General features: G+C 40.5%; 1 protein-coding gene across 3 annotated transcripts in view; it reads left to right on the top strand.

Moving 5' to 3' along the window:
• The first annotated feature begins 439 nt into the window (after positions 1–439).
• Positions 440–26101, top strand: part of prkd2 (protein kinase D2) — a 35470-nt gene continuing 9808 nt past the window's right edge. The window contains exons 1-5 of one of the 3 annotated variants that reach the window (XM_044202611.1): positions 441–1012; positions 1220–1515; positions 24653–24791; positions 25163–25294; positions 25466–25665. In XM_044202611.1, the coding sequence (XP_044058546.1) occupies positions 1225–1515; positions 24653–24791; positions 25163–25294; positions 25466–25665 (762 nt within the window). In that variant the 5' untranslated portion in view covers positions 441–1012; positions 1220–1224. Of the gene's footprint in view, positions 1516–24652; positions 24792–25162; positions 25295–25465; positions 25666–26101 lie in introns of all 3 variants that reach the window. The other 2 variants (XM_044202610.1, XM_044202609.1) reach the window with 2 other exon arrangements.

Here is a 26101-nt window from a genome sequence, read left to right as displayed (position 1 = left end):
GTGCAAAGAATCACCCTCCTTGCCTCAAAAGTTCCCCATTTTACTGAAACCTGCAGTCAACTTTGCATGAAAACAATTCTGTAATAGGTGTGGTCCTATTCTGTAGTCTGGCAGAGGTGTGTCTACTACAAATGCAAAGAGAATAGGTGTTACAGAGGAGGGAATGGTGCAGGGAATACAGTTTTACAGAGGGACAGAAAGAGGCTAATGCACTAAGAGGGAAGATGAGGAAGGGATAGCAGGGTTTTTGAGCGTGGAGCTGCCCCCCTCAGGCAATGTAAGGGAATCTTTGCTGGCCTCAACTCAGGGAGGGAGCAAACAAGACCAATAACCCCAAACCAAGGAAGGGAGAGAGAAAGAGGAAAGGGAGGAGGGAGAAGCCTGGGAGTAGGGAGTCAAAGGGCGGGACTTTCTGAGAATCTATTGGCCTCAGGCTGTCAGTCATTTCACTTCCTCCTTGGCTGTGGCAAGAGCACAGATGAGAGGGAGGGAGGTACCATCAGACAGCTCTCTCTCTCTGTGCTTTTTCACAAAAAAGACTGAACTGGGGCTGAAACTGAAACAGGGCAAGACTCGTAAAAGCAGTGCAGTCTCTTGCTCTCCTTCATTCTCACAGTTTCCTGTTTAAGGAGGCCATTTTGTAACTCAGCCTGGAGAAGAGCACAACAAAGTCTGGCATTGTTTTTGTTTTTTGTCTCCCACAGCCGGGAGTTTCACAATCAAGTTTGGACTTTCTCCTGTGCAGAGCAACTTCTTTGGACAAGAGAGGTGAAGGGGGGGGGGGGGGGGAGAAGGCGGAGGAGGAAAAGCAGCAGGGGGGTAGTTTTCTCCCTCAGTGTGTTTCTTTTATGAGTCTCTCACACACATTGCTCATGCTTGTCATGCCTGGACAATAACAGGAGTCTGGCGACGAGAGAGCGCGAACGAAGTGGCTGAAAAACCAGCGCTTCCTGGATAAGGATTTCTCCCTTGATCCACTGGGAGGGGGTGGACACAGGACACAAAGGAACCGGTACTCTCTGCTTTTTGTGTGTGTGTGTGTCCATGTATCAGTTTGTGTGCCCCTCTATCCTCCACTGAGACAGTTTGAATGACTGTGGGTTTTCTGGGAACTCTAGACTGCACCTGGGCGTGTGTTTGTGAGTGTGTATGTTGAGAGCTTCAGGCAGCCAGCAGACAGGACTCTGAATGGCTAACGCTAGCCCTTGTATGCCCTCAGGGGCCATGGCCCAGGTCTTCTTTCCTCCTGGGGGGTCCTCACCACCCGGCTCAGGAGTGATGCAGCAGGGGACCCCCATATCTATGCCCTCTATGCCCACTCAGGGTGGTTTTCCTGTGATGGACTTGATACCAGGGCAGGGTCATGGTGGGGTTGTGATGCCCTCATTGCCTCCAACTCCAGCAGGGGTGTCCTTCATCATCCAGATTGGCCTGACCAGAGAATCTGTCCTGATGCCCCAGACTGCTGACCTGGCCTACGTGAAACAAATTGCTTGCTCCATTGTCGACACCAAGGTAGGAAATGGGTGTGTGTGGGTGCATGTGTGTATGTGCAAACTGGCTAGGGTGGCATGTCAGGTAAAACTGGGCATATGCTTTCTCCAGGAGGAAAGCTGATTATGTACAAAGCTCTTATGCCACACTTTCATATCTGTTTTTCAGATGAACAGGTTTAGGTTGACTTGCTTTTCTTTTCTTTCACTCTCTGTTCTTGTCTCCTAGTGTCCCACAAAAACCTTTGTATACACACTACTATTCTCATAGGTAAATGAAAAAGTTTAAACATGCAATTAGACAGTGTTTGAACAGGCTGCTGTGACAGACTTGGAGCAAATGTACAAAATGTCACAACTTTGCTCTGCTCTAATTACAGCAATTTACCCTCACACAGTTGGAAGAGAGCACTGTTCAATTAGGCTTTGTTATGCCACATCTAGCACAGCAGACTAGCAGAAGGATGTTTGATGGGCTTATTGTTTGAGACATGGACACAGTCAGTTTCATCCGGCTGTTCATGCATGAGGCAACACGTGCTGTACATGAAACATTAGTTTAAAAATAGAAAATATAGGTCAATAATTGCAGCACTTTACATTAATTTTTACCTTATTGCATTTCACCTTATTAGTAAAAAAACCCAAAAAACATGCAGTTTGAGCAAAAGGAAGTCAATATCCAATTGTGGAGAAGCATCTTGACTTTATTTCCCATCAGTTTAACAGACTGTAGGTCTGAAGCCAGTTAATAGTCATGAGCAAATGCAGATCTAGTGGGATCTGAATTTGATATACAGTGTATCTTTGTGATGGTCAAAAGTCCCTTTCACTTCTCCTAAGTGCAACATCAGAGGTTTTGCATTTCATGCCAAAAGAACCGATCACATCAGGCCAATTTTAGTCTCTTTGCTGAGCGCATCATTGATTTCTTTTTTTTTTTTTTTTAATTATTACATTTGTAATAATTGTCAGTTTTTCAGTCCTTCTAAAGAACACACTTTTACTGCCCAGCTTTTACTTTTGTGTGTGTGTGCATATTATTATATTATTGTTTTAAAAGTCTTCTACAACTTGGAGTTTTTCTTTCTTCTACATTCACAATTGTTTATAACTACTCAAAATCATTATTATTATTATTATTATTATTATTATTATTATTATTATTATACTACTGTATTTAAAATGTGGCATTTGGCATTTTAACTTTATTAAATAATGATCACAATTGATTTTGAAACATGAGTATAATTTCCAAAAATTCAAAAACAAGGCTATCATTCAAAAGACTTGCAGCCTCTCAACTTTGTTTTACATTACTGGTTCACAGTATAAAACATGAGGAGGGAGTTGGTTTTTCCAGCACAAAGTGCTAAGACTTCATGTGAGGAGATAGTAGGCGGGATGAGTAAAAAGACCTATGGGAATAATAACTTCAAACAAATGTATCCTCTTTATTAAACTGAAACAGAAAACTTCAAAAAACGTGCAGGGTTGAGGAGGGGCGAGAAGTAGTGACATCCTCTTTGCAACAGGAAGCAACGGGTGTTATGAGAAATATGGTCTTTATTTGAGAACACTAGTTCATTCAACTACATAGGGCAGCAAATTTTCACAATGAACATTTTAAACCATATGCATGCATATTAGAAAACACATGCAGGAGATTATATTATCCTATGTTGGTGTGTTAGTTTGAGCAGCCAATTAGGCTGATAGGTGATTAGATTAGCAGATTTTCACAGCCTGCTTAGAGCAGCTTTGTGAAACTCCCCACAATCGCTAATATTCCAGGAAATATTGGTAGCTCCAGCCAGTTTACCCACTCTGCTAATCTGCTTTTGTGCACAGTAGTCTTTGTTTTTCCCCTCTTAAATGAGTGGTTCTCTGCCATGCACTTGGTTTAATTTAGTGAGATGCTGGATCTCCACCACATATTTGAGTCATTAGTGTGGCCTGCTTCCAACTGTGTTTCCATATGATGGGAACAAGTATGGTTGGAACAAGTAACAAGAGGTATTGCTTACCTTCATCAAAATGTAAACAGCAACGGCATGTGTCTGCCTGTCCAGTTCGCTTGTGGCTTCATCTTCTTTTCTTCCTCTTTTTTTTCTCTGACAAACCAAAACTACATCTCTCCTGTGTAATGTAAGAGAGGTTGTTGTTGGGACTTTTGATACTCTTATGTTTGTCTTTCTTATATATTTAGTCAGACTCTCATGCCTTTATATTCCCTTCCTTGCTTTTCCAAATTCAAAGTTCCTTCCTTGCATAGTTTTCAACTGAATGACTGTAAAAAAGCACCACAAAATGTCCAATTAAAGACTGTGACTCAACAACACCTGCAGCTGCCTCACAGTAAAACCCACCCACCTCAGAGAACATTTTCATGTTAAAAACCCTCTTTACTGAATAAGTCAAGATCATAGATTCATTCATTTTGTTGTACATTAGAATCACATGGGACCAAAACACCGTTGGAAAGCTAATTAAAGACATGTGACAAGGAGACACTGCTGCTGGGTGGCTTTTGGTAGGTCATCATAATTAACCAGCAAGGGCTAAGGTGCCTCTACATTTAGATTTGGTCTTCTTTGAATACTTTTATGTTAAGAAAGAAAAACTTTGTTTGCTTAAACCAGCTGACTTTTTAACACAATTCGGATGAGGGTGTCTCTGACCTTGGCCCTTGAAAAGAGTCAGATGCGAGGGAAGAAGTAGAAAGGTCAGGCTGACATGGAACAAGATTGCACTAAGGATAATTAATAAACATCCTATATTACAACTGACTACCATGGCCAAAATCGCTTCACAGAACTTCATGGTAACACCCAGACATAACTTTATCTGTATTTTTAGACAGAAAAGGGAATGTTTATTTATTCTAAATATACATTGGGTACCAGTTTGCGGTTTCTACTCCACAGCATCTAATTTAGAAAAAGACTCCCTTGTCAGCAAAAGAAGAGAAATTAGTTTTGTTTTATGGTTTGCTTCTACATCATTTTTTTTCTTCATTCCCAATGTCCCAGCGACAGGACAGTCAGTATGCTCTTCAAAACATTGACTAAACTCACAGAACTTTATTTCAAATTCTAGAGAAGAGTTAAAGTTTCAAAGAGCCCAGATATGTGAGGCTGAAGTCTGGGGAAATGTGTATAAAATGATACACTACACATCTAAAATATTTGAACTTGATGAACAGGTGCAGCCTTAAAAAAACGTGCTTCATACATTGGAATATTTTACTTATTATAAACATTTTATAGCTTTAATGGAGAGCTGGAACAAGACGATTAAGAAGATATATAAGATATATATGTGATACTGTCAGACGGTGTGGAGATTTTTAAAGGGAAAATTAAAGAAAACTGAATGTTAAGGGGATAAACAGTTGTGTAGTTGCGTAGGTTGATTTAACCAATAACCGACAGGTGTATTTAAGCATAAAGCTTGATAGTTTGAAGTTATCATTTGCCTTATTTGCATCTCCCTGGCTTGTCTATTAGCAATGGGTGAGGTCTATTGTAAGATAACACCACAGATTATATCAAGTCTTTATGTATAGAGTTTGCATGTTCCCCGGGGTGCTCTAGTTTCCTCCCATCCCAAAAGACATGAAAGATAGGCATTAGGATAATCCTGCCATTGATTTTGACATTTTTTTTCTTCCTTGTTCATCCCTGAGTTTTACTTTTCACTTTTCTGAAAAGAGAAAAAAATCTGAAAAAGTCCTCATTCCCACAAACAAATAGACACTTTCTCAAGCACCCCCCCCACACACACACACACACACACACACACACACACACACACACACACACACACACACACACACTCAGCAATCCCCCAAATCCCCTAAATACAGAACCTCTGTCCTGCTAGGAGCTACAGATTTAGGTGGGAGATTTGGACAATAGACAGCTCGTCCTGGTCTGGCCAACTGAGTGCGACACATGAGTTGGACTGTATGTGCACGCCTGAATGCCTACATTGGTGTGTTCAGAGGGGTAGTGAAGGCAGTTTGGTACCCCACACCCCCGCCCACGGTCATCTCTCCCATCCCAGAAAGGGTGAGTCACCAGTTCTGTTTATTCACAGGCTCCCTCCTTGTGTTCCATTGACACGTTTTTCCATTCACTTCTCTGTGGAGGAGCACACTCTCCCTTGGCTTCAACTCCCAACACCAAACAAGAGTTAATGGCCATCCGACAGCTCTTGTCTATAGTCTCCTGATCTGAGCATTAACCCCAGTCTCTCAGGCCAGAAATCAAAATCCACCTTCAGTCGCAAACAGTATCTAGACTCCACACTTCCCACACCTTTCTAAAGCCTAGCTTTAATTCTATACCTGGCAGTAGTGCTTGCCAAAATCCCATTTAGCCGGCCTACCTCCAGCTCCCCTAACCCCCCTCCTCCTCCTGATGGAACAAGAACTAATAGTGTGGCCTGGAAACCAGAGGTCTGTGTCCATTCAACCATGATGCAGCTCTGGTGTATTTTCTCTTTTGTTGGACAGGCCTCACTGACTCCCTCCTTTTTTCCTCTGTCACTATTCCCTTTTCTTACTTTACCTTCTTGTTCCCCGATTTACAATGTTCTTATTCAATAGCTTAAAATTAAGACTTAGATGCTGTAACTCTTAAAGGATTTTCATATTTTGTGAGGTGTTCCATTATTATGAGTAATAATAATGTTGGAAAAAAGACTAAATTAACAGAAATCTGCTAACAGACTACATGACTTTCCTCTCCTCTCCTTTACTTTGCTGTCCTCTCCTTTCCTTTTTCCTCTCCTCTCCCCTCTAGTCTCTCCTCTTTGTTTCCTGGGATAAAAAGCCACTGACGTTTGTTTCCTCTTACTGTCTTCGGGAGAACTACCTCCTACTCATCCTCCTCTCGTGCCTTTCTCTCTCTACCTCCTCTTTAGATCCTATACTTCCTCTCCTTATCCACTCATCTCCGGTCCCTTCTCCCCGCCTTATCGTCAACTTCCTCTCACGCTCTGCCTCCTCTTCCTCCTCTCATCCCACCTCCTCTTCATCCACTTTCCCCTCTTTGCACTAATCCACCCACTGCCCCTGCCTTCCCTGTCAGTCTCACCTTTTCTTTATGCTGTTTGCCGTCTTGAACACACCTCAAGTTAGTGAACAAATGTGGGGAAACTCACACTTTTGCCTGGTCATACGAGACAGGACAATACGAGTTTGGAGGACGCGATGAGTAAAAAATCCTATACTCCCATTTGTCATGTGGTTACCTCAGCTAGAATGATTCATGTTTTTTGCCTTAAAATTTAAAAACAGGAACTACAGAGCGGTACAGTTAACATACTGTATGGTCAGGTCTGGCTTTGTATTCCCCCTTCGCCTAGTTTGCCAAAAGGTGCGTTAGCTTAATGGTTAAATTTTTCAATTTCAACACTAACAACTTGTTGTATTTCTTCATCAGTGAGATGCACAGCAATTTGCGTTGATGTCAGTGGGTGTGTTACAATGTGTGTGTGTGAATATGTCAGTGTGTGAGCACAAGAAAGATCCTGTTGAGTGCTGTCAGTGTCGGCTGTGGTCATGTTACTGGATTGTTGAGCATGTCTGCAGACTAATCTGTGATGAGTTACGACACATTTAACAGCCAGTGAGCTGTGTCGAATCCAGCAGTGGATGCGCAGGAATCTGGAATTAACTGCTGTTAATTAATTTATATTGTAGAAATTGTGAGTCTTTCACAGTAGATGTCAGTTTAGCGTGCTAGTGGAGGCCAGTTAGTACTGTAACATTATCAGCTTCCACCTAAAATGTACTTTATTTCTGTATACTGTAACAAGAAACTCTTTGATCAAACGGTTGTAAATAAAGATACAGCAGGACAGAAGTTTCTTTAGTTAGATGGTTAAAAACACAAAGAAATATCAGCAACCACACACACATGCAAACACACAGAGCTGCGACTGAGAGCCCCTGCCCTAGCCATTGTTTCCACCTCCGTTTTGGAAGGGGCTCCTTCTTTATCTCTCTCCCTGGAGAAGCAGTTTGGCCCTGGGAATGGGATCATACACACCACCTCCTGTTTACCTCACATGTATTCTACATGCACACACATTGTAAAGTAATGTAACATTTGGCCCTGATTTTTCAGATAAAGGCCTAGTATGACACGACAAGGTCGTATTGTGTGTGTGAAAACAACACAGTTCCGTGTTCAGCACCGCTGTAGGTGAGGACGCTGACTTAATTTGGTCTGAATTACAACCTCCAGCTACACTTTCATCTACTGCACTGATCTAATGTCACGGGGGTTTTGTCTTGCCGCTTGGATTATTAAAAAGCATCCTGTATGTGTCAGAGCCACTGGGCAAATATGCTCTGCTTATCAGCCCAAACCTTTGTTGGTCAATGAATAAATGCCAGTCAATTAGCAAGACACTGGCAGGTGGACATACAAGTGAAAGCACAAACCACGCCTTTATCAGGCCACATTTATATTTGATGACTGAGTGAAGATAACACAGCTGCTGACCAAATGCAGCAGCTTTAGCCAAATGCCCCAAACCTCACAGAGGCTTTAATTACTTTGTCTACTAAAACCTTAAAACTGTATAGGAAATTATGTCTATTTTGGAAGGGCTAGACCAGCAGTGACATGTATCAGTTCTGCTTACCCACACCTCTCTCTTTTTCACTGTGTGTGTGTGTGTGTGTGTGTGTGTATGTATGTCTCTCTCTCTCTCTCTCTCTTTTTGCTACATTTGCATAGTAGCGGAACAGCTTTGCATGACTGACTGTGCCTGGTGTCTCCTGGCTGTTGGCGGTGTGCTGCAGCGGAAACTTAGTCCACACAAGGACATTTGATTATTCAAATAACACACTGCTGCCCGGAGCCCGGTGGCAGGGTTTGGATCTTGAGCAGCAGTCAGTATCACTGCCCAGTGTATTAAAGGATGATTTGGGGTCTTATTTTTGTAGTTTAGGCCATCATTTCTACTGGTGACAATATACTCACCTAGTTAATTGCTACAAAGTGGACAACATCTCATCATACAGGTTTTTAAAACAGGTTTTAAACAAACCCCAGTTTTGCCAAGGTTATTTGGAAGAAATACAAGAAGGTGGATGGTAATTATTACTTAAACTGAACGTTGTAAACACAGTCAACATCACAGTTTAGAGACTGACTTTCTGTTCACTATTAAATGTTTCTCTAATTTATTTTTGCAGTTTTTCCTTGTCCTTACTGAGTCTTAGGGCCCTATTTTAATTGACAATTGCAGAGTGGTAGGGTGGACGGACTGTGTGGCCGTCTCTGAGCGCAAAAAGGGCTAGGTGAAGTGGAATATAGATCAGAGGGTGTGGTGATTAATAAATACACACTGAACCAGTCACATCACTGGTCTCATTGCTCTGAAACAACTGTGCAAAATCACAGTGACGCATGACAACAACAGCTCAACAAATGGAAAAAATGCTTCTTCAGGAAATGATATTGCTGTCTGGATGGTGCAGAGCAGCACAACGTGAACACACAGCACCACAAATCTGCAGCCAGAGACAGATGGTGTGTTTATTTTTATTTAATTTGTTCAATGATGATAGAAATAAATACTACAAAATGTTGATGAAGCCGTTTATATGACCGCAGCAATCCGACACTACTTCAGTTTGAATTCTACTGTATCTCGAGTCATAAATGGTCACATCACATCATATCATAAAATGTCACACAGCAGTGTTTGCACCAAATAAAACATGAAACACCACTACGCTACAAAGAAAGTTGGAAGGAAGGCAACGACACACAGGAGCCGCTGTAATCTGACTTCTCCTGCATAAACAATAGAATACCGAGTTATAACCGACCAGTCTGATGTGTGTATCCTGTAGCAGCCTGGTGTCTTTTGCAAGTGATTTAATCAAGGTAAACACAATGGACACTAAAAACAATAATCGGCACTCTGGCGCAACACCAATCAGAGGCTGCAGATTTATCAACATATCTGTCATGCTACCTTCAGATGACTGCAGGGATTTAATGAACTGCAGGAGAAGGTTTTCATACAGAATAAAGTGGCTGTGGACTGAAAGCGTGTGTTTCTTGCCTCATCAGACTCCATTGTAGTGATGTCACCGTGTTCCCAGATCCCAACAATTATTTGTGAGAGGACATAACCACTAGAAATGATGGCCAAAACTAGTAAAATGAGACCCAAGTTGTAATAAAGCAAAATGATCCTTAAAGGCCATACCTGACTTTTTGATTCATTTGTTTCTAGGGCCCCTGCATTCCTTCTCTTGATCTGAACAAAGGAGACCTTATGATACTTATCCAGCGATTAGCATCGATAAAAGTGGTTTTGTGCCGTAATCCAATTGGGAGCCAGGGAGCAGAGCTGAGCGGCATTTGGTAGCAAACATGTAGAGAGTTCGTACCAGCCTGTTAGAGAGAATTTATTTGCATGTCAGAGAAACGGCACAACACAGGGCTCTTTGAGAGAAGGGAAAGCACTGCAGATCAAGGATAGATAAACACACATGTGCACGCGCACACACACACACACACACACACACACACACACACACACACACACACTTTCATAACAGCGAGGGAGAGGGGGACTGAAGTTGGTGAGGCCTGTCCTGTAAGTGAGTGAATTATAAGGGACCGGACTTTGTAAGTGTCACACTTTTGGTTCCTAGTTTAGTCAAGTTCAACGTGTCTTGATTTTAATTTAGATGATAGCATCTTGCACGATCTCATAGAAATATAGGGAGAACTACATCGCTACAGGGCATGAAGCTATTTGCTGTTATAATGTCAGGTGTGTGAAATGTGTGTGTGTGTGTGTGTGTGAGAGCGTGTTCTTGGGAAAAGAGCAGACAATGGGCTCAGTGTGAGGGTTGACAGGGTGGGTTGGTGTTGGTCTGGGGTACTAGTGCAGTGTGTGTTAGCGTGTCCCAGACACATCACGAGGTGCCTGTATTTGTGTATGTCTGCATGCAGGAGACGCTCAGTTGCAGCAGAGGGGAAATGGGCAAAACCGTAGTCTTACCTCAGTAGATAAACACATGACATCAGTATTGAAGACTGGTCAGTGGAAGAAGCAACTGGAAAATAATGTGTGTCTATCAGTTATGCCTTTAGTTCTCAACATGGGTTCTTAGGAAGCTCTAGGATATTCACTATATTGAAGTTAATTTTGCATTATGTAATTATTCCATTATATACAATATAAGAGTTAAGAGATAAGATTATTCAAACACAATTTATATGCTCACCCCTGTTCCATGCCTTAAAGCAATAGTTAGACATTTTGGGAAATGCATTTTTTTTTTCTTTCTTGCTTCTTTCATGTTTGTCTGTTAAGTATGAAGCTAGAGTCAGAAGACGGCTAGTTTAGCATAGCACAAAGACTAGAATCAGAAGGAAACATCTAGCCTGGCTCTGTCCAGTGTTAACAAAACCCACCTACCGGCATGTTTTAAAGCTCACAAATGAACACTTTCTAACTCTCCACCAGAAAGTGAATAAGTGTTTTTCCTAAATTGTCGAACTATTGCTTTAAGGCTCAATCAAAGGCCCTTGTACTTCATGAAAGATATGAATGCACACAGCTACGTATCTACTTTACCTTCTTTTATTCTGGATATGACATACCCAATATGTAAATTAAACATACACACTTATACTATACAGGTACAACAACTTTGATATAACATCGGAATAATCATAGGTAACTGAATTAAATTACCATGTAGACGTGGTTGCAGTTATACAGAATACTGAAAAGAGTGGCTCTTCTTCACTGTCTGCATACAATATTTGTGCAGAGCAAGATACAGTATGGTTTAATGGATTTACAATTACAATTTTCAATAGAACTGGGGTTTGGCTGGAGTTGAAGCAACAGCAACTCAGCTCCATAAATGTAACCACAGCGTCCAGCGTTTTCTCTCTCCCTTTCTTTCAGTTAGGATGTAAAGCCATACCACACATAGGAGAGAGGAGGGGAGTAAAAAGAGGGAGGAGAGGGGAACATGCATAAAGGAAGACGGGATGACTCAGAGTGCAGTAATGTGCCTATTGTGGCCCTCAGCATGCAGCTTTAAGTGTTTGTGTGTGTGGCACTCTTGGCACATGGAGAATGTGCAAACACTCTTCTCATGGCCCAGTATTTGTGTGTGTGTTTTTTCTTCATGGTCACTCTGGAGAACTCCTTAAGGTAGATTTATGAATCTACTAAAGAAAACATTAGATGATTAGTAACCTTGACAGTAAAGAGATGAAGGGAAGAGCAAAGACAGGGTTAGTGAGGCATCTACCGGTGTGCCAAAAATGTCAAGTCCATTAATATATCTGGAATAAAGTTTCTTAATATGTAAATGTTAGAAGATGTCACCACAGGCCTCTGAAGCACCTGTGTTTACTCTCATTTCTCAGTTTCTATCATTATCACTCATTTAATTATTGTTTTTGGTCTTCCATTAGATCTGAAGGCAACATTAACAATATAGGGACTTTTCGGGAATCAGTACAGACGCAGATGCTTCAACAGTGACTGGATCGTCATGGTGTAATTCATGAGCAGTCATGCAGACAAGTTATAACACGCCATGTTCCTCATATTTGAACATGATTTTCACTGCGAATGAAAATAATTTCTAGTTTTGTAGAGATAATATACTAATTAAGGTACATATAACAACTAGCCAAGCTAGTCTGTGTTATTAGATCTAACTAGTTTATGGCCCTGTCATGAGGAAATCTGACTTGATCTGGTCTTAAATTGTCATATACAGGTTCAGTAAGTACATTTCCATCTGACCTGTCTTTATGTACATTAAGAAGTTGCACTTTAAAAAGATAAAATTCAAGATAAAAGTTTTTCTGCTTAACCATGAGTTGGTGAACCGATAAAAAGATGTGATGGAAATGAATGATGGAAACTATTTTTTTTTAATAAATTGACCTGCTTTCACTTCTTCTTTTATATCCTGTATTGTAGGTGCACCTTGTGTTGTTGTATTGCAAAAACACCACACAGTAGACCTATATAAAAGAAATTAACCATGTAACTAACATACAGTACTAGGGATGCACGATATATATCGGGGCAGATAAATTATCTTTCGATTATAATTTATATTATGATGTATTATTCTGATAATGACATTATCCATTATTCTTAATAAAAATAATTTATTTTGAATTCTTATGCAAAACGTTTGATAGGCTAAGTATGTTTGTGAAGTTTTTTGATGTACTTTACTAGAAAAAATAAATGAACATTTGAAGAGTCAGAACTGTTTTTTGTTTTTGTTGTGTTAACAATAATGATGTCAGTTAGATTTGGTTAGGTCAGAGCTAAGGAATATTAAATCATCCATCTTTGCTCACTACATCTTAGCCTTTCTTACCCTCAGGTGTGCATAAACTACAGCGCCCTAAACCCCTGAGCCAAAAGAGCTCAGGGGTTTAGGGCGCTGTCCATGTAATTGCAATGTCCCTGGTTTGAGTCTGGCCTGGGGTCTTTGTTGCATGTCATCCCCCATCTCTCCAGCCCCTCATTTCCTGTCGACTCCTTGATAAAGACTTAATACACCAAAAAAGAATTTTCTAGAATAATGTTTAGTTCTATTTATATTAACAGAATGATTTGCCTTACTTTGTATATGTATTATGTTGTTAGCTGATTTCTGAAACTATGCAAACAGCCATTCAAACCCACCAATAATTATGAAATGGTGCTACTGTAACAAAGCTTTAAAAAATAAGACTTCAGAATCAGAATCAGAAATACTTTATTGATCCCCAAAGGGAAACTCTTTGTTACAGCAGCTCACCTTTACATCAGTGCACACAGCAGAAAGTACTAGCAAAAAAAATAAAATACAATACACTATAAAAACTATAAAAACAGGTAATACAATACACTATAAAACTATAAAAACAGGTCAGAAAATAAATTAAGTACCAAGTGGGTATAAGTATAAAATAAGTGTGAAGTACCAAGTGGGTTTACCGGTATATTAATGCAATGTAATAATATAAATAATAAGTAGTATTGCAACAGCAGTAATGGAGGTATGAATAATAAATAGGAAAAAGCTAAATATTGCACATGAGTATTACACGGTTATTGCACAATTATTCAAGTATGGCAGAGATGTAATTATCAATGTCCAGTGACTTGATCTTACCATAAAAAATTATGTGTTTTGGAAACAATTTAGTTTTCCGTAAAATATTTAATAGACAACCTCGCTGTTGAATTTGGTGTTCAAACATAAAGAAGTCTGATAAACTAGCATCAGCATTGTCATTTTGTTTCCATCCATCTTTTCTTTCTTCTTTACTCCTCGTTCAGACTTGCCTTCTCTTCTCTTATGAAGGCCTGTTTTCTGTCGCTCCCTCCTGACATGAATCAGTGGGTTGTTCATTGTACAGAGTGGATTGAATCCAAGGTTCCTATCGGCTTACCTGCTCAGAACCAAGCCAAGGAAAGACAGAGAAGAGGAGGAGGAGGATGGGTGGAGGCTACCAACAAAGGCTGGTTCAGAATAGCAGTGCGTGTCTCTATTATCCCCAGACCCTCTCTCATGCCTGGTCATGGCTCTCATGTTACCTCCTCGTCCTCCTTGATGCTTGGAGCAGAATGAGACGCTTTGTCCCTGCACTCCTGCTCAAGACTAAGCCTCTTCCAATTACTGGCTGCACACACACACACACACACACACACACACACACACACACACACACACACACACACACGCGCGCACAAACACACACACAACACAACACAACCACTGTACAGAACTCTTTACGTCTGTCATTTCTATGACCTTTACCCATTTCAATCGACTGTACGCTTAATTTCTCTCTGTCTTTTCGCTGTCATGTACTCTAAACTTTCTGTGTCTAATATGTGCGTAATCTTTGATTTTCACCATCCCCCATTTGTTTTTCTTTGTTTTATTTTTTTGTTTGAACCTTTGACCAGTTCTTTTTATGCATACTGGACTCAAAGGTTCTTTGTGTTATGCAGGAAACATGCCAAATTTACCATGTGTTTGTTTTAATATAGTGTGTGCATGTGTGTGTGTGTGTGTGTGTGTGTGTGTGTGTGTATTAAACCCAGGCTGTTTGTATTTCTTTGGGTCATGTGCTTGATGTGAAATTATTATGTATGCATGTTTGTGTGTTTTGTGTATGGATATTTACATTGCCACTGTTGCATTTTGTGTTTGTGTGTAGTCAGCCCTGGCTGTTTGTATGTTTATGGGTCATGTGCTTTCTATTTCTTTTTTTTGCATTTGTGTGTGCATGGGTGAGACCAGGATCCCCCCCCCCCCCACCAGGTTCACACAGTTCAGTTATCTCTGGTATGCAGAAACTAGCAGGTCAGGAATGTATACCTGATTATGTCTCTGCGCTCCGGGATGACACACACAAAACATGAGTAAGGGGAAAACATAAAGGTAAAGTATACAGTACAGTAGTTGTGCTCATTATTAAGAACACAAGGAGCTTAACCTTTACACACCAACCAATGCAAAATGTAAAAACAACATTCAGTGCATTTGAAAGACTTGGTTTTGGTTTCTTCTTTTTTGGCTTGTCATTCAGTACTGTTCTAGAGAGCTCCCAAAACTTTTTTATTCTGCTTTTTTATATCAAATTCTCTTTGAAATTGCACGCTGGTAATGAGTGTTTATTTAACAGACACCTCAGTGTGCACCAGTAAATATAGATTGAAGCTGCAAAACTCAAAAACAAATTTGCAGCAACAAAGTCTGATGCATAAAGAGCTTATCAGGTTCAGGCTACTTAAACATCCATTGAAAGAGAGAAATGTGGGCATCCCATAGGAGTTAGTTTTGACCCACCAACTTGTGAGAAACGTGTATATGCATCTCTGTAGCTTACAGAGCTTTGTTCTCTCTGCCATGCTTGTGTATGAGGAAAGTCATTGGGCTTTGACCAGACTGGCAAACCAACAAAAATGACTGAAAGCTGCATAGACCTGCATTTTCTTATTGAGAACCCCCAATATTTAGCCTCATCAAATAAATAAAACTGCCTTTACCTCCTCAACGGATGTCCCATTGGTTTACACTTTTAAAACATCCCTCCCGTGTCTCATGTCCTTCCCCAGTATCATGTTTCAACAGGAAACACATCAAATCCAGGAAGAAAGAAGCTTTTGCATTTGGCCTTTAATGTCACCTTGCAAAGATCATGATTTCCATTGATAAACTATATCCTGCTGCACAACCTCTCAACTCGCTTTGAACCTCTTACCACATGTCTAGTCATACTCATACACATAAATAACCACACAGGAGAGAAACTACCTGTGTGGTTATTTATGTGTATGAGTGTGTGTTTAGGTCTGTGTGAGGAGAGTTGACAGTGATAAACATGCGTATACTTCTGACTGAAACAGTAAGGCTCAGAACATCCACCTCTGATTAGAGGTGTGTTTGTATTGCAGCATGAAGTTACTGCATGTGCAAATTATGAGAGCATGGTAAACTGCACTACGTCATGTAGCTTTTCAGTTGTCCATCCTTGTGTACACCCTTTCTGTGTTGATTCATCCTCATTTTGTTTTCCTTCTTTGTGTCTGCCAAGCCCAGCGGGTTAGCTGACGTCATGGGTATTTCTTAATTCCTTGTCCTCCTGGCACAGACCTGTCACTCACTGCTGTGATTTAAAGCATGATGTGTAACGAGTGTTTCAAAGACATGTTCACTTTTTGTTTTCTTAAAGCCAGCATGGACTGCAGCACAGTCTCTACAGGTGGCTGATGGCACAGGGAGGGCAGGGATGGCTGTCAATTTTGTCGTCTACCCCATCTCTACGTCATTATGTGACCTCACTGGGGTTAAAAATAGAACGCTGGGCCAGTAACACGTTTGTTCCATCCCTAACACTGTCAGCACAAAAGGAAAGATTCCTGCGTCGCGCCAAGTTGTTGTCAAGAGCTAATGAGGGCAGATCATTGACGTCTTTACATGCCGTTGCCACAGCAACCCCTCATTAAACACTTTATCACTTTCAGAAAGGTGGGGTGGTTCTTTTGGAGTCCCGTGCCTGACATGTTAACAAGGATAGAGGGAGTTATGGCCCAACAATTAGGGTATGTGTCTTAAGGAGAAGGATAATTTATGCAAACACACACACAATAAAGCGCAGGTGCATCACAACCCTCCACCATGATCCTCGAGAATGTGAGTGTGTACATGCACACACGTGTGCAAGAGGCTGTATGCTTTGACACAGTAAGACGTGGATGTTTAAACAATGTCTGTTGTTTGAAGGGATGCAGCGTGTTTCCTCTTGACTATAAAATGCCTGGATCAGGTTCCTGTTGTGATAACCAGCTTCTATTGCAGAAACACATCAGCATGGAGGACCATGTAGGGCTATAGAGGTCACACTGTTTACAGAGCTCAGTGTCACACACAGCACATTTTATATTTTATCCATGCTGATTCTCAGTTATTGATCATGTGTTGTCGTCGTTGGAGCTTGAACTGATTCTGCAGAACTGCAGTGTTTCTGTAACGTACCGCACTGTGTAAACACAAATCCAGCTCCTGTCATTCTGTAACATTTCAGTCCCCTAGTTGTTCTTCACTGCACTATTAAAAAACAAAGCAACAACTGTTTAAAGTGGTCGGAGTATCATTTTATTCTATTTCAGTCTTAACTACTACTTGCTGCAGGGACATAAAACTGACAGTTCAGTCAATTTTCCCATAATGTGGCAGTTCAGCTGTACTTTAAGTGCCATTTTGAAATGATTCTGCCATGTTACCATGATATGATAACTTAAGTTTTTTATATACACTGATCAGAAAATTTAATGTCGGCCATGTCATGGGAAGTCTTGATGAACTGGTTGGATGGCATTGGAAGATCCTACATTAACTACATTAATTAACTTAATAAATAGCTGATATTACTGTTTTCTTTCTTTGAAATTATTTTCCCATCACAGTGTCTGTGTCTGTACTTTGTGCGACTGTGGTAACCTGCCTTATATTTAACATGCCATCACTCTACCTCCTCAAACCCACATTGTAAGTTTATACATGTTACTTCAAGTACTACTTTTGAAGAGCTATGTACCACAAGCTCAAGGTTGCAGTTTCCTGTGTCGTGGAGATAACATGAATTCTTATAATACTGCTAACATTAATCATGACACTACAAAAATAACTGTTACTAATGCTACTGGCACTACTATTACTTACTAAATAAATAAGTAAAAATAATGTGTATATAATGGTACTGATACAGAACTCAAACAATATAGCAGTGGAGGAGAGGCCTCCTGGCCCAAGGCATCCAGAAAAGTCCTTTCTTTGTTTCCCTTTATGTGGGGAAAAACATGTTGCTGTTGAAGAAACCACCAGCAACAATCTTAAATATCTGACAGAGCAGTTGGCAGAGTATAGATTACATCCCAAGTATCATGCTCCCTATGTGAATTCACAGCGTTAGAGGTTGTTGAAGTTGCTTTCATTTGAGCCATTTTGCATCCTTAAAATGAAGTAAAACTACGGAGGGCATCGATAGCTCCAGCTGAAGCAAAAAACATTCATAAGGTTGCATGAATACCCTTTTATAAGAATAAATCCACCAGTCAGACATTAAACAAAATACAGGTTTGATCTTGACTGTTTTTTCATGAGTAACTACCTAAATCTTTTGCATATCTGTAAAATGCAGAGTTTTGATTAGATGGTACTGAATCTGATTATGTGTGATTGTGTGTGTGCCTGAGTGTGCATGCTTGTGTGTTTGTGTGGCTTGGTGGTCGAAGGTGGCTCATGCTGAGCTGCTTGAGGGGAAGTGAGGGTGGAGGATGAAAAGCAGAAACAAGCAGCTTTCTCAGCAGGACATAAAAGTATCTATGTTCTTCACACATGGAGCAACTTAAAGCATTTATAAAGATGGTCTATATTTAGAAGAATTGCTCTACACCCGTTTGACAAGCCCTCAACATTGAAATGAAACCGACTCATCAGCTCTGGTGCCTGTGTGTAAGCACCCCTGCTTTGATGAGGTGACGCTAACCTGTTGCTGAAGTGTTGAGAGAAACTCTGCATGCCCCTGCGGCTGTTCCTTTGCTTGCATGCCCTTTCAGCTACATTTCTTACGTTTCATTTTGATTGTCTTTGAATAAATGAAGCCACCAATCAGTCATTCATTTCTCAGAGCACTTCACCATTACAAAACATTAATCTAATGCTTCTATAATGTGCATGTAGCAGCACGAACATAAAGGAAACTGGTAGAGGAAGAAGGGATTAGGTCATTGTTTCATATTCTACCGGTTCCACTTTGTCTGCACTTCAGATAAAAGATCTCAGTCACTACCTCGGTGCTTGTGACCTGCATCATATGACCAAGGGCTGAGGTGGTTGACAAGAACCAGCAGAATATGAGCACAGAGGAGAAGAAATGGCAGCTGTGGCTTTAAGTGTGTATGTGTGTGTTTGAATACAATGTTTTTGAGCTCAAATTTCACTCACAAAAGCTTTGTTCCATGACATCACGCTGATATGGTGAGAAAGATACTTTTGTGTGTAAAGTGTACACACAGTGTGATATCACTTGCTTAGTTTATTTTTGAGTGTTTAGATCCTTTTGTGTGAGTGTGTGTTTTTAATAATGACTGACTGAGTAATCTGGATAAAGCTGTTTACCCTTATTAACGTTATTGACAGTAGCAACAGCTACACTGAGAACCACATTGTTTAGGGCGATGGTGATGAGTGATGCATCAGCTGTGCATTTAGATAGTTGGTTGTTCACTTTTGCATTCCAATTTGGACAGCTTGGACAAGTTCCTGTTAACCCCTTCACTCCCAGTGTACCGCCTACTGTTTAACTGAGGATTGCACATGAACCGATTGGTGTATCTCTCGTTAGCTCTGGTTCTTGCAATCAAAATAAGCTATTATGCTTGGTGATAGCTCATTGCATGTTGGTATGGCAATACAAGCAACATGTGTGTATCAAAGTTTGTCACTGTTAATGTCATTGAAAATCAATGTTATTTATTGGTTATGATGCTTTTGTAAAACCAAAGTGCACTAAAAATACATACTGTATATATAATCCATCATAAAATAAAATTTTTAAAACATCATACATCTTGACTGCAAGAATTCACATCAAATATTTCTTAATTTTCAAATAGCCCTGGTTATTAAAAAAAAAAGTGGAAAATCGCAGTTTCCTAGAGCCAAAAGTGATGCTTTCAAATTGCTTTTGTTGTTCAAACAACAGCCCGAAACCCAAAGATGTTTGATTTACTATCATATATGACAAAACAACACAGCAAATCTTAAAGCTGGAACCATCTAATATTTGGCATTTTTGCTTGAAAAATGACTGAAACGATTAATTAATTAATTTAATTGAATGATATCGATATCGATCGATTGACTAATCAAGTGATCAATTAACCATTGCACCTCTAAATATTTCCATCTTTAAAGCTACTAAATGACTTAAAAGGCACATGCAGTAAATAGAAGTAGAACATAAACTCAGTGGATGGCTTAGGACTGAAATAGTTCTGTAGGACAAAGAAATGGAACTAAGTCTTCTTTCTCTCATTGTACTGTGTAGATTTCTATATTTCTTTGCTCTGCTGTATAATCAGTCTACTTCCACGGAAAATCATTTCATCATGTCCCGAACAGAACACAGCATTGAACCTTAATAAAGTAGGTTAGTCAAGTCATTGGCGAGGATGAGCACTGCTGGCTGACCTTAACATTACATCAGATTGCAAGAGAGGGAGTGGACCACATTGAGGACAATGTTAGTGGCTGGTAAAGCTCAGAAAATATGACAGAATGCTTTTCTTTGTGCATCTTTTTCTTCTTTTAGTCTTTGTATGTTGTTCCTTTTCAGTGAGGCTCATAAAACATATATTGGGGAAAAATAATACCTAAAAGAAAAAGAAGACAGAGTGATAAGGAAAGCTGGATAGACCTGAAGACAAGTAAGGAACGGTTGATAAACAAGGCACTGAGTAGGAAATTAAGAGTGATGGGAGAAAAAGAGGGAGGGGTTGGTGTAAAGAAAGCCTAGTCCATAATTAATTTCACTCAGAATGGCTTCATTGGCCCGAAGAGCTGCAGGAATAGTGCAGGCAACACAGGGCAACCTGATCCCTGGTAACCCAACGAAACCAGCTAGAGACACAGCCCTATGTCTCCAGGCAAACCACACTACACTACAGTATGTATGATAATACAGCCAGCTCTTTGTCTGCAGACTTTACACACATGCACACACATAATCTCTTGCAACAATGCCCCTAACCTCTACACCTCACAGCCAGATATACAGTGTATACACAAACATATAGAGATGATTGTGTAATTACAAGACAAACAATGTAATTTTTCACCATGTTGACATACAGACAGAAGTAATGTGCGGCTTTTGTGCTCTTCTCACCCTGTACTTTCAATGAAAACTGGGACAGGGAGAGACGAAAAGAAGAAAATGGTCATTTTCTCTGAGGAAACTGTGGTTTTGGGGAGTTGGGATATTGTGCTTTTCAGTAGAGCTGTAAAGACTTGTGGTCTGCACAGACGTGGCAACTGCAGTTGTGGTCTGCACATTGTGTTTGTTTTGGACAGTGGCCGCAGGATAATATGACTTGCCTTGTGCCTTGAGTTGCTCAGGAAAGAAGTGAGCAGTAACAGTAACAGAGTGGGGTTAATTGCAGAGAGGCTGGCATCAAACAGTGCCGTGGGTATTACAAAGTACTTACGCTGAGGCTTGTCTGTGGATTTGGGCAGAGCTGGGAGTCTCCTCTGATCTGGGCTCTGTGGGTGTTTGTAATTACAAGTGGCAGCAGTTGGTCTTATTTGTGGGAATCCCAGGTACTAATGCATGCAGCTATTACATGATTCACTCCTGTCAGAGAACTTGTGGGTTTTTAAGTCTGGACTTGGGAAAGTTTGGAGCCTCTTCTTATTAGTATCTGTATCGTCTAATTGACCCAAAGCCAGAAACATTTATGTAGACGTCTGTTGGGGTTAAAGGGTCTGTTCACTTAAATTACAAAAGAACATACCCCCCCAAACAACATATTTTCTCACTTACCTCTAGTGGTATCTAGACATGTAGATGGTTTTGGTTTTATCTGGCTAGTTTATGAGATATCCATCTCTGCCTCCACCCCAGTACAATGCAGATGGAAGATTTAAAAATGTTCAAAAATTCAACAGCAGCATCTCTTTACAGAAATGCAGTACCTGTTACTCTGGTTAAATCACAGGCCTCACAGAACTGTGTTCACTGGAACTACTACCAAAAACATAATCCTGTTAACAGTGTGTTTTATGGATTATTCGGAGTAATGGGTTACTGATTTTGGAGAGACATGATTCTGCTGAATTTTTAAAGTTCTGTGGTCACCACACAACACATATCCAATGCCCCTTTTTAATCATAACAGTGTACTATCAGTGCTCTGCTCACTCTTTCAGTGCATGCCACACTGCTGACCTGAAAGCTATGCTGTCGTTTGCTGCTCATGCTCCACCACCACTGCTGCAGTTCATATAGTATTTCAAAAGTCCCCCCTCCACCCCAGTACCTGTAAGCTCAGAGTCTACGTTCCCCAAGGGGGGGGGGGGTCATTATCATCACTGCCCACTCTCTGCTGTGCTGAGATTGGTGCTTCCTTGTGGGGAGCGACAGGGTCAGAGCCTATAAAAACACAAGTGTACTACTTTTTTTTACATGTTGCTCCAGACTCATGTCCCAATCCAAGTTAACAGCCAGATTTTTGTAGCTGACTAAATGTTAGAAGTGAGGAGGCCGAGGAGTGGCTGTATTTGTTTTGAGACATTTTCAGGACCAATGATTGGAACTTCTGTCTTGTCAGAGTTAAACTTATGGGATATAGGTTATTGGACATCTAGTATTTTATTTCATCTAAGCAGCTATGTATTGAAGCCAGTTTGCTAATGTCAGGAGGTTTAAATGACACAGCTGTGTATCATTCACGTAGCACTGGAAGGAGATGTTGTGGTGATGGATGATATGTCCCAAGGGTAACGTGCAGGGAAAATAGAAAAGGTCCCAAGATTGATCCTTGTGGTATTCCATGTTTAATCTCAGCAGTTTGAGGTAAATTCACCAACAGAAACAAAAAGTCTTCTGTTGGCTAAATAAGAGGAAAAACTGGTCTCTAGCCTCCTTTACTTTCAAATATATGAAGTTAATAATTCTTTATACAGTGAGTAATGAACCTGCAATTCACTGGAGTTCCACCTGCATTCAAGTCTTCTACAGGTTCGTTTAAGGCTACGGATCCCTTCATTCATCCATGGGGCTGTTTTGACAGTGGACTTAAGTTGAGTTTTGATAGGGGCAACTGTGTCCAGAGGAGATAAGCATAACTGATTAAAGATTTCCAACTGGTCATTTGTATTTGGATGAATGGGCAAATTGTCACTAACACTAAAAATTCATAATTTGGAGGACAACATTCATTTAAGTGGGTAATAATCACCTGGCCTTAACCATGTTTTAAAAATAGGATATCAAGGTCATTAGTTATAATAAACTCATTTAAAATACAGGTTTGGTTAGAGACTGAGTTTAGCTTTAACTGTGGTGAACTGTATTCATTCTGTGTATAATCATGCTTCTGTGTTTTTCTTTGTCATGTTTGTGAATCAACTTTGCATAACATGTGTGCTAAACAAATAGAGGTACTGTTTAAATGGTTATACTACACTGATCTGCTCACACACGTCTCAGACCTCTTTACCACTGCCAGTTCTTTTTTGGTGTAACCTTATTTCTGTGATTTGTTTTATGGATGTAATGTTTGTGAAATAGATTGAGGATATGCAGATTTTGAAAAAAAGGCCACTGTGTGCTGTTTGTGTCTTGTTGCTGACTGTGTGATCACTAGCAGTAGCCCACTGCTGGGGCGTGGTGGACTCACTGTGTAGCTTGGCAGCGGTACAAGCCAGGCCTGGATTTCAGATGTGGTGAAGTGGAGTGCCTGTTGGGAAACTGCTTTTGTGTGTGTGTGTATTTAGGAGAAAAGAAGGGAAATGGGTTGCTGTTTGTAAGGAGGGTGTGTCTTTTGGTATGTGAGGAGGAGGTGTATGTGTGTGTCGTTCCAAGGTGGAGACCAGGGTTCCCCTTCCTGTAAGTTGTTAGAGCTCGGCCAGATGGTGAATCTTGACTCCACCATAGGAAAAACAACAACAAGAGAGACAGGGAGGATTGTTTGTTTGTGCGTGTGTGTGTGTGTGTGTGTGAGAAGGACTTCTATTTAAAACTTAAACCATTTATTTTATTTCTCTTCTTTCTCCTTCTGGTCTCACTCAGCATATCCTGTGTATTCTCTCTCTCTCAGTTTCCCTGTGAATGTGTGTACCTGTGGTATCCTGTGGTGTGGCCACTGAAGTGAACCAGACAATATTAACTATTCAGGAGAGCAGGGTTTCCCTATGACAGCCTCCTTTCCTCTGCTGGCTTCTGACTGACACACTCATCTCTCATATCTCTGGAAATGCTTCATGGAAACACTTGTGTGTGTGTGTGTGTGTGTGTGTGTGTGTACGTGTGTGTACTTGTATATGACTGATAGGAAGATAGGATAAAGTTTCTCCTTTGTCTTACTTTCCACATTGACTAAGATGCTTGATTTGTGGAATCCAGCCAGCGTGTCTTGTATATCAGTGGTGTGTGTACACTTGTGTTTGTGTTTGGGTGTGTGTGTTTGTGTTGGCTGGTATATATTCCAGGGCCTTTACATTACATTTTGTAGGTCAGTTTAGAGTGAGAAAAACAATACTCTCTGTTTGCAAAGAACTTTTTAAGATTTGGGTTGTTTTTTTTTTATAAATTTTGCATGTTCCTCCATGTTGCTTCAAAACACCAACATGTTGAGGCTTTTTTGATATGTTTCATAAGATCCAACAAAAGATATGTAAAAAAAACAAAACTGTATGCATGCTATTTCGTAAATATTGAGTAAAGCCCTTAATTGAATTATATCAAATGCAACTACCAGTCTTTAAACAAAATTCTGCCTTTTCTACACTTGATCTTCCTAATGTACATTTCTATTATGTTTTTTTTTTTTCTATGTTCTAGTTCCCAGAGTGTGGCTTCTATGGCATTTATGACAAGATTTTGCTGTTTAAGCATGACACATCCACCAACAACATCTTGCAACTCGTTAAAGGTGCCAGTGACATTCAGGAGGGAGATCTGGTGGAGGTGGTGCTCTCTGGTAAGTAACCAACTCTCTTCTCTTTTCTTTTAATATGGCTTGTGCCATTCGTGTACAAGATAGCCATATTAAATCTAAATTATCTTCCTTCTTCTTTCATCTGCTATCTCCCTTTCATTACTGTAGTTACTCTGCATCACAACTCTTTAAATCAGTCCTTATCTGCTTATTTTACTACAGTTAATATCTTACACTGACCCAATCAGTTCTTTCATTGTTTCAAACTGTAATGTTCCCCTGTCAGGAAGAAAATCCATCTATTTTTCCATCCTGTTTCCGTCTTATCCATCTAATCATTTATTCTGCCCAGTTACAGTCGTATGATTGTAGCTTGACACCCACTGTGACACTCCACCCGTTATCTCGTTTAGCGGCAGCCACATTTGAAGATTTCCAGATACGGCCCCACGCACTCAATGTACACTCATACCGGGCCCCAGCCTTCTGTGACCACTGTGGAGAGATGCTGTTCGGACTGGTCAGACAAGGGCTCAAGTGTGACGGTGAGGAAAATAGGGAGATGACGTGTGAATAAGAAAAGACACATTGATGTGGTCTAGAAATTTCTCTGAGAAATGAATTGTAACACTCACCAAATATGCTCCATCTCCTTTACCTTCCTGCTCTGTTGATCTCCTGGTCCCTGGTTCTTTGATCCATGCCACCCCCTGCAGGATGTGGACTAAACTACCACAAGCGCTGTGCATTCAGCATCCCAAACAACTGCAGTGGGGCTCGTAAACGGCGTCTGTCCACCACCTCCCTGAGCAGCAGCCAGTCCCTGCGTCTCTCCACCACAGAGTCAGTGTACAGTGTAGGGACGGCCTCCACCTGCACAGAGGATGCCAGCCTAATCCGCTCACACACACAAATGGTACTGGTGAATTCATGCACACAATGCCCTGGTCAGTTTTAGACTATTAAAGTTATAGAGGTTTTCCAATGGACAACATTTATTTGATCACATTAAATAGCTTTGTTTTAAGTTACTATTACAAATTGGGTAAACCCACTTTAACTCAGTTTAGTCACTGATTTAGAAGGTTTTTAGTTTGAGACTGAAAGCAAATATGTGATGGACACACTTGTAATGGCAGTGGAGAAGCAATGAAAATTTTCATTTGAAAATTTCAACACCAACTTTCCAGAAACAATGTCCTGTTACTCAGGAAAATCCACAGACTTTCCGAACAAATTTCATTGGAACCTCTTTCTACCAAAGGCACACGGTGCAAATAAACCATGGAAATAAAACCAAAAGTACCTGCACTCCACTAGAAGTGGTATGTAGCCATTATAATTTGGGAACC

The sequence above is a fragment of the Siniperca chuatsi genome, linkage group LG7 (genome assembly GCF_020085105.1).
Source record: "Siniperca chuatsi isolate FFG_IHB_CAS linkage group LG7, ASM2008510v1, whole genome shotgun sequence".
NCBI lineage: Eukaryota > Metazoa > Chordata > Actinopteri > Centrarchiformes > Sinipercidae > Siniperca > Siniperca chuatsi.
The sequence above is the reverse complement of the archived record's forward strand: the minus strand, read 5'-3'. Positions and strand labels throughout refer to the sequence as shown.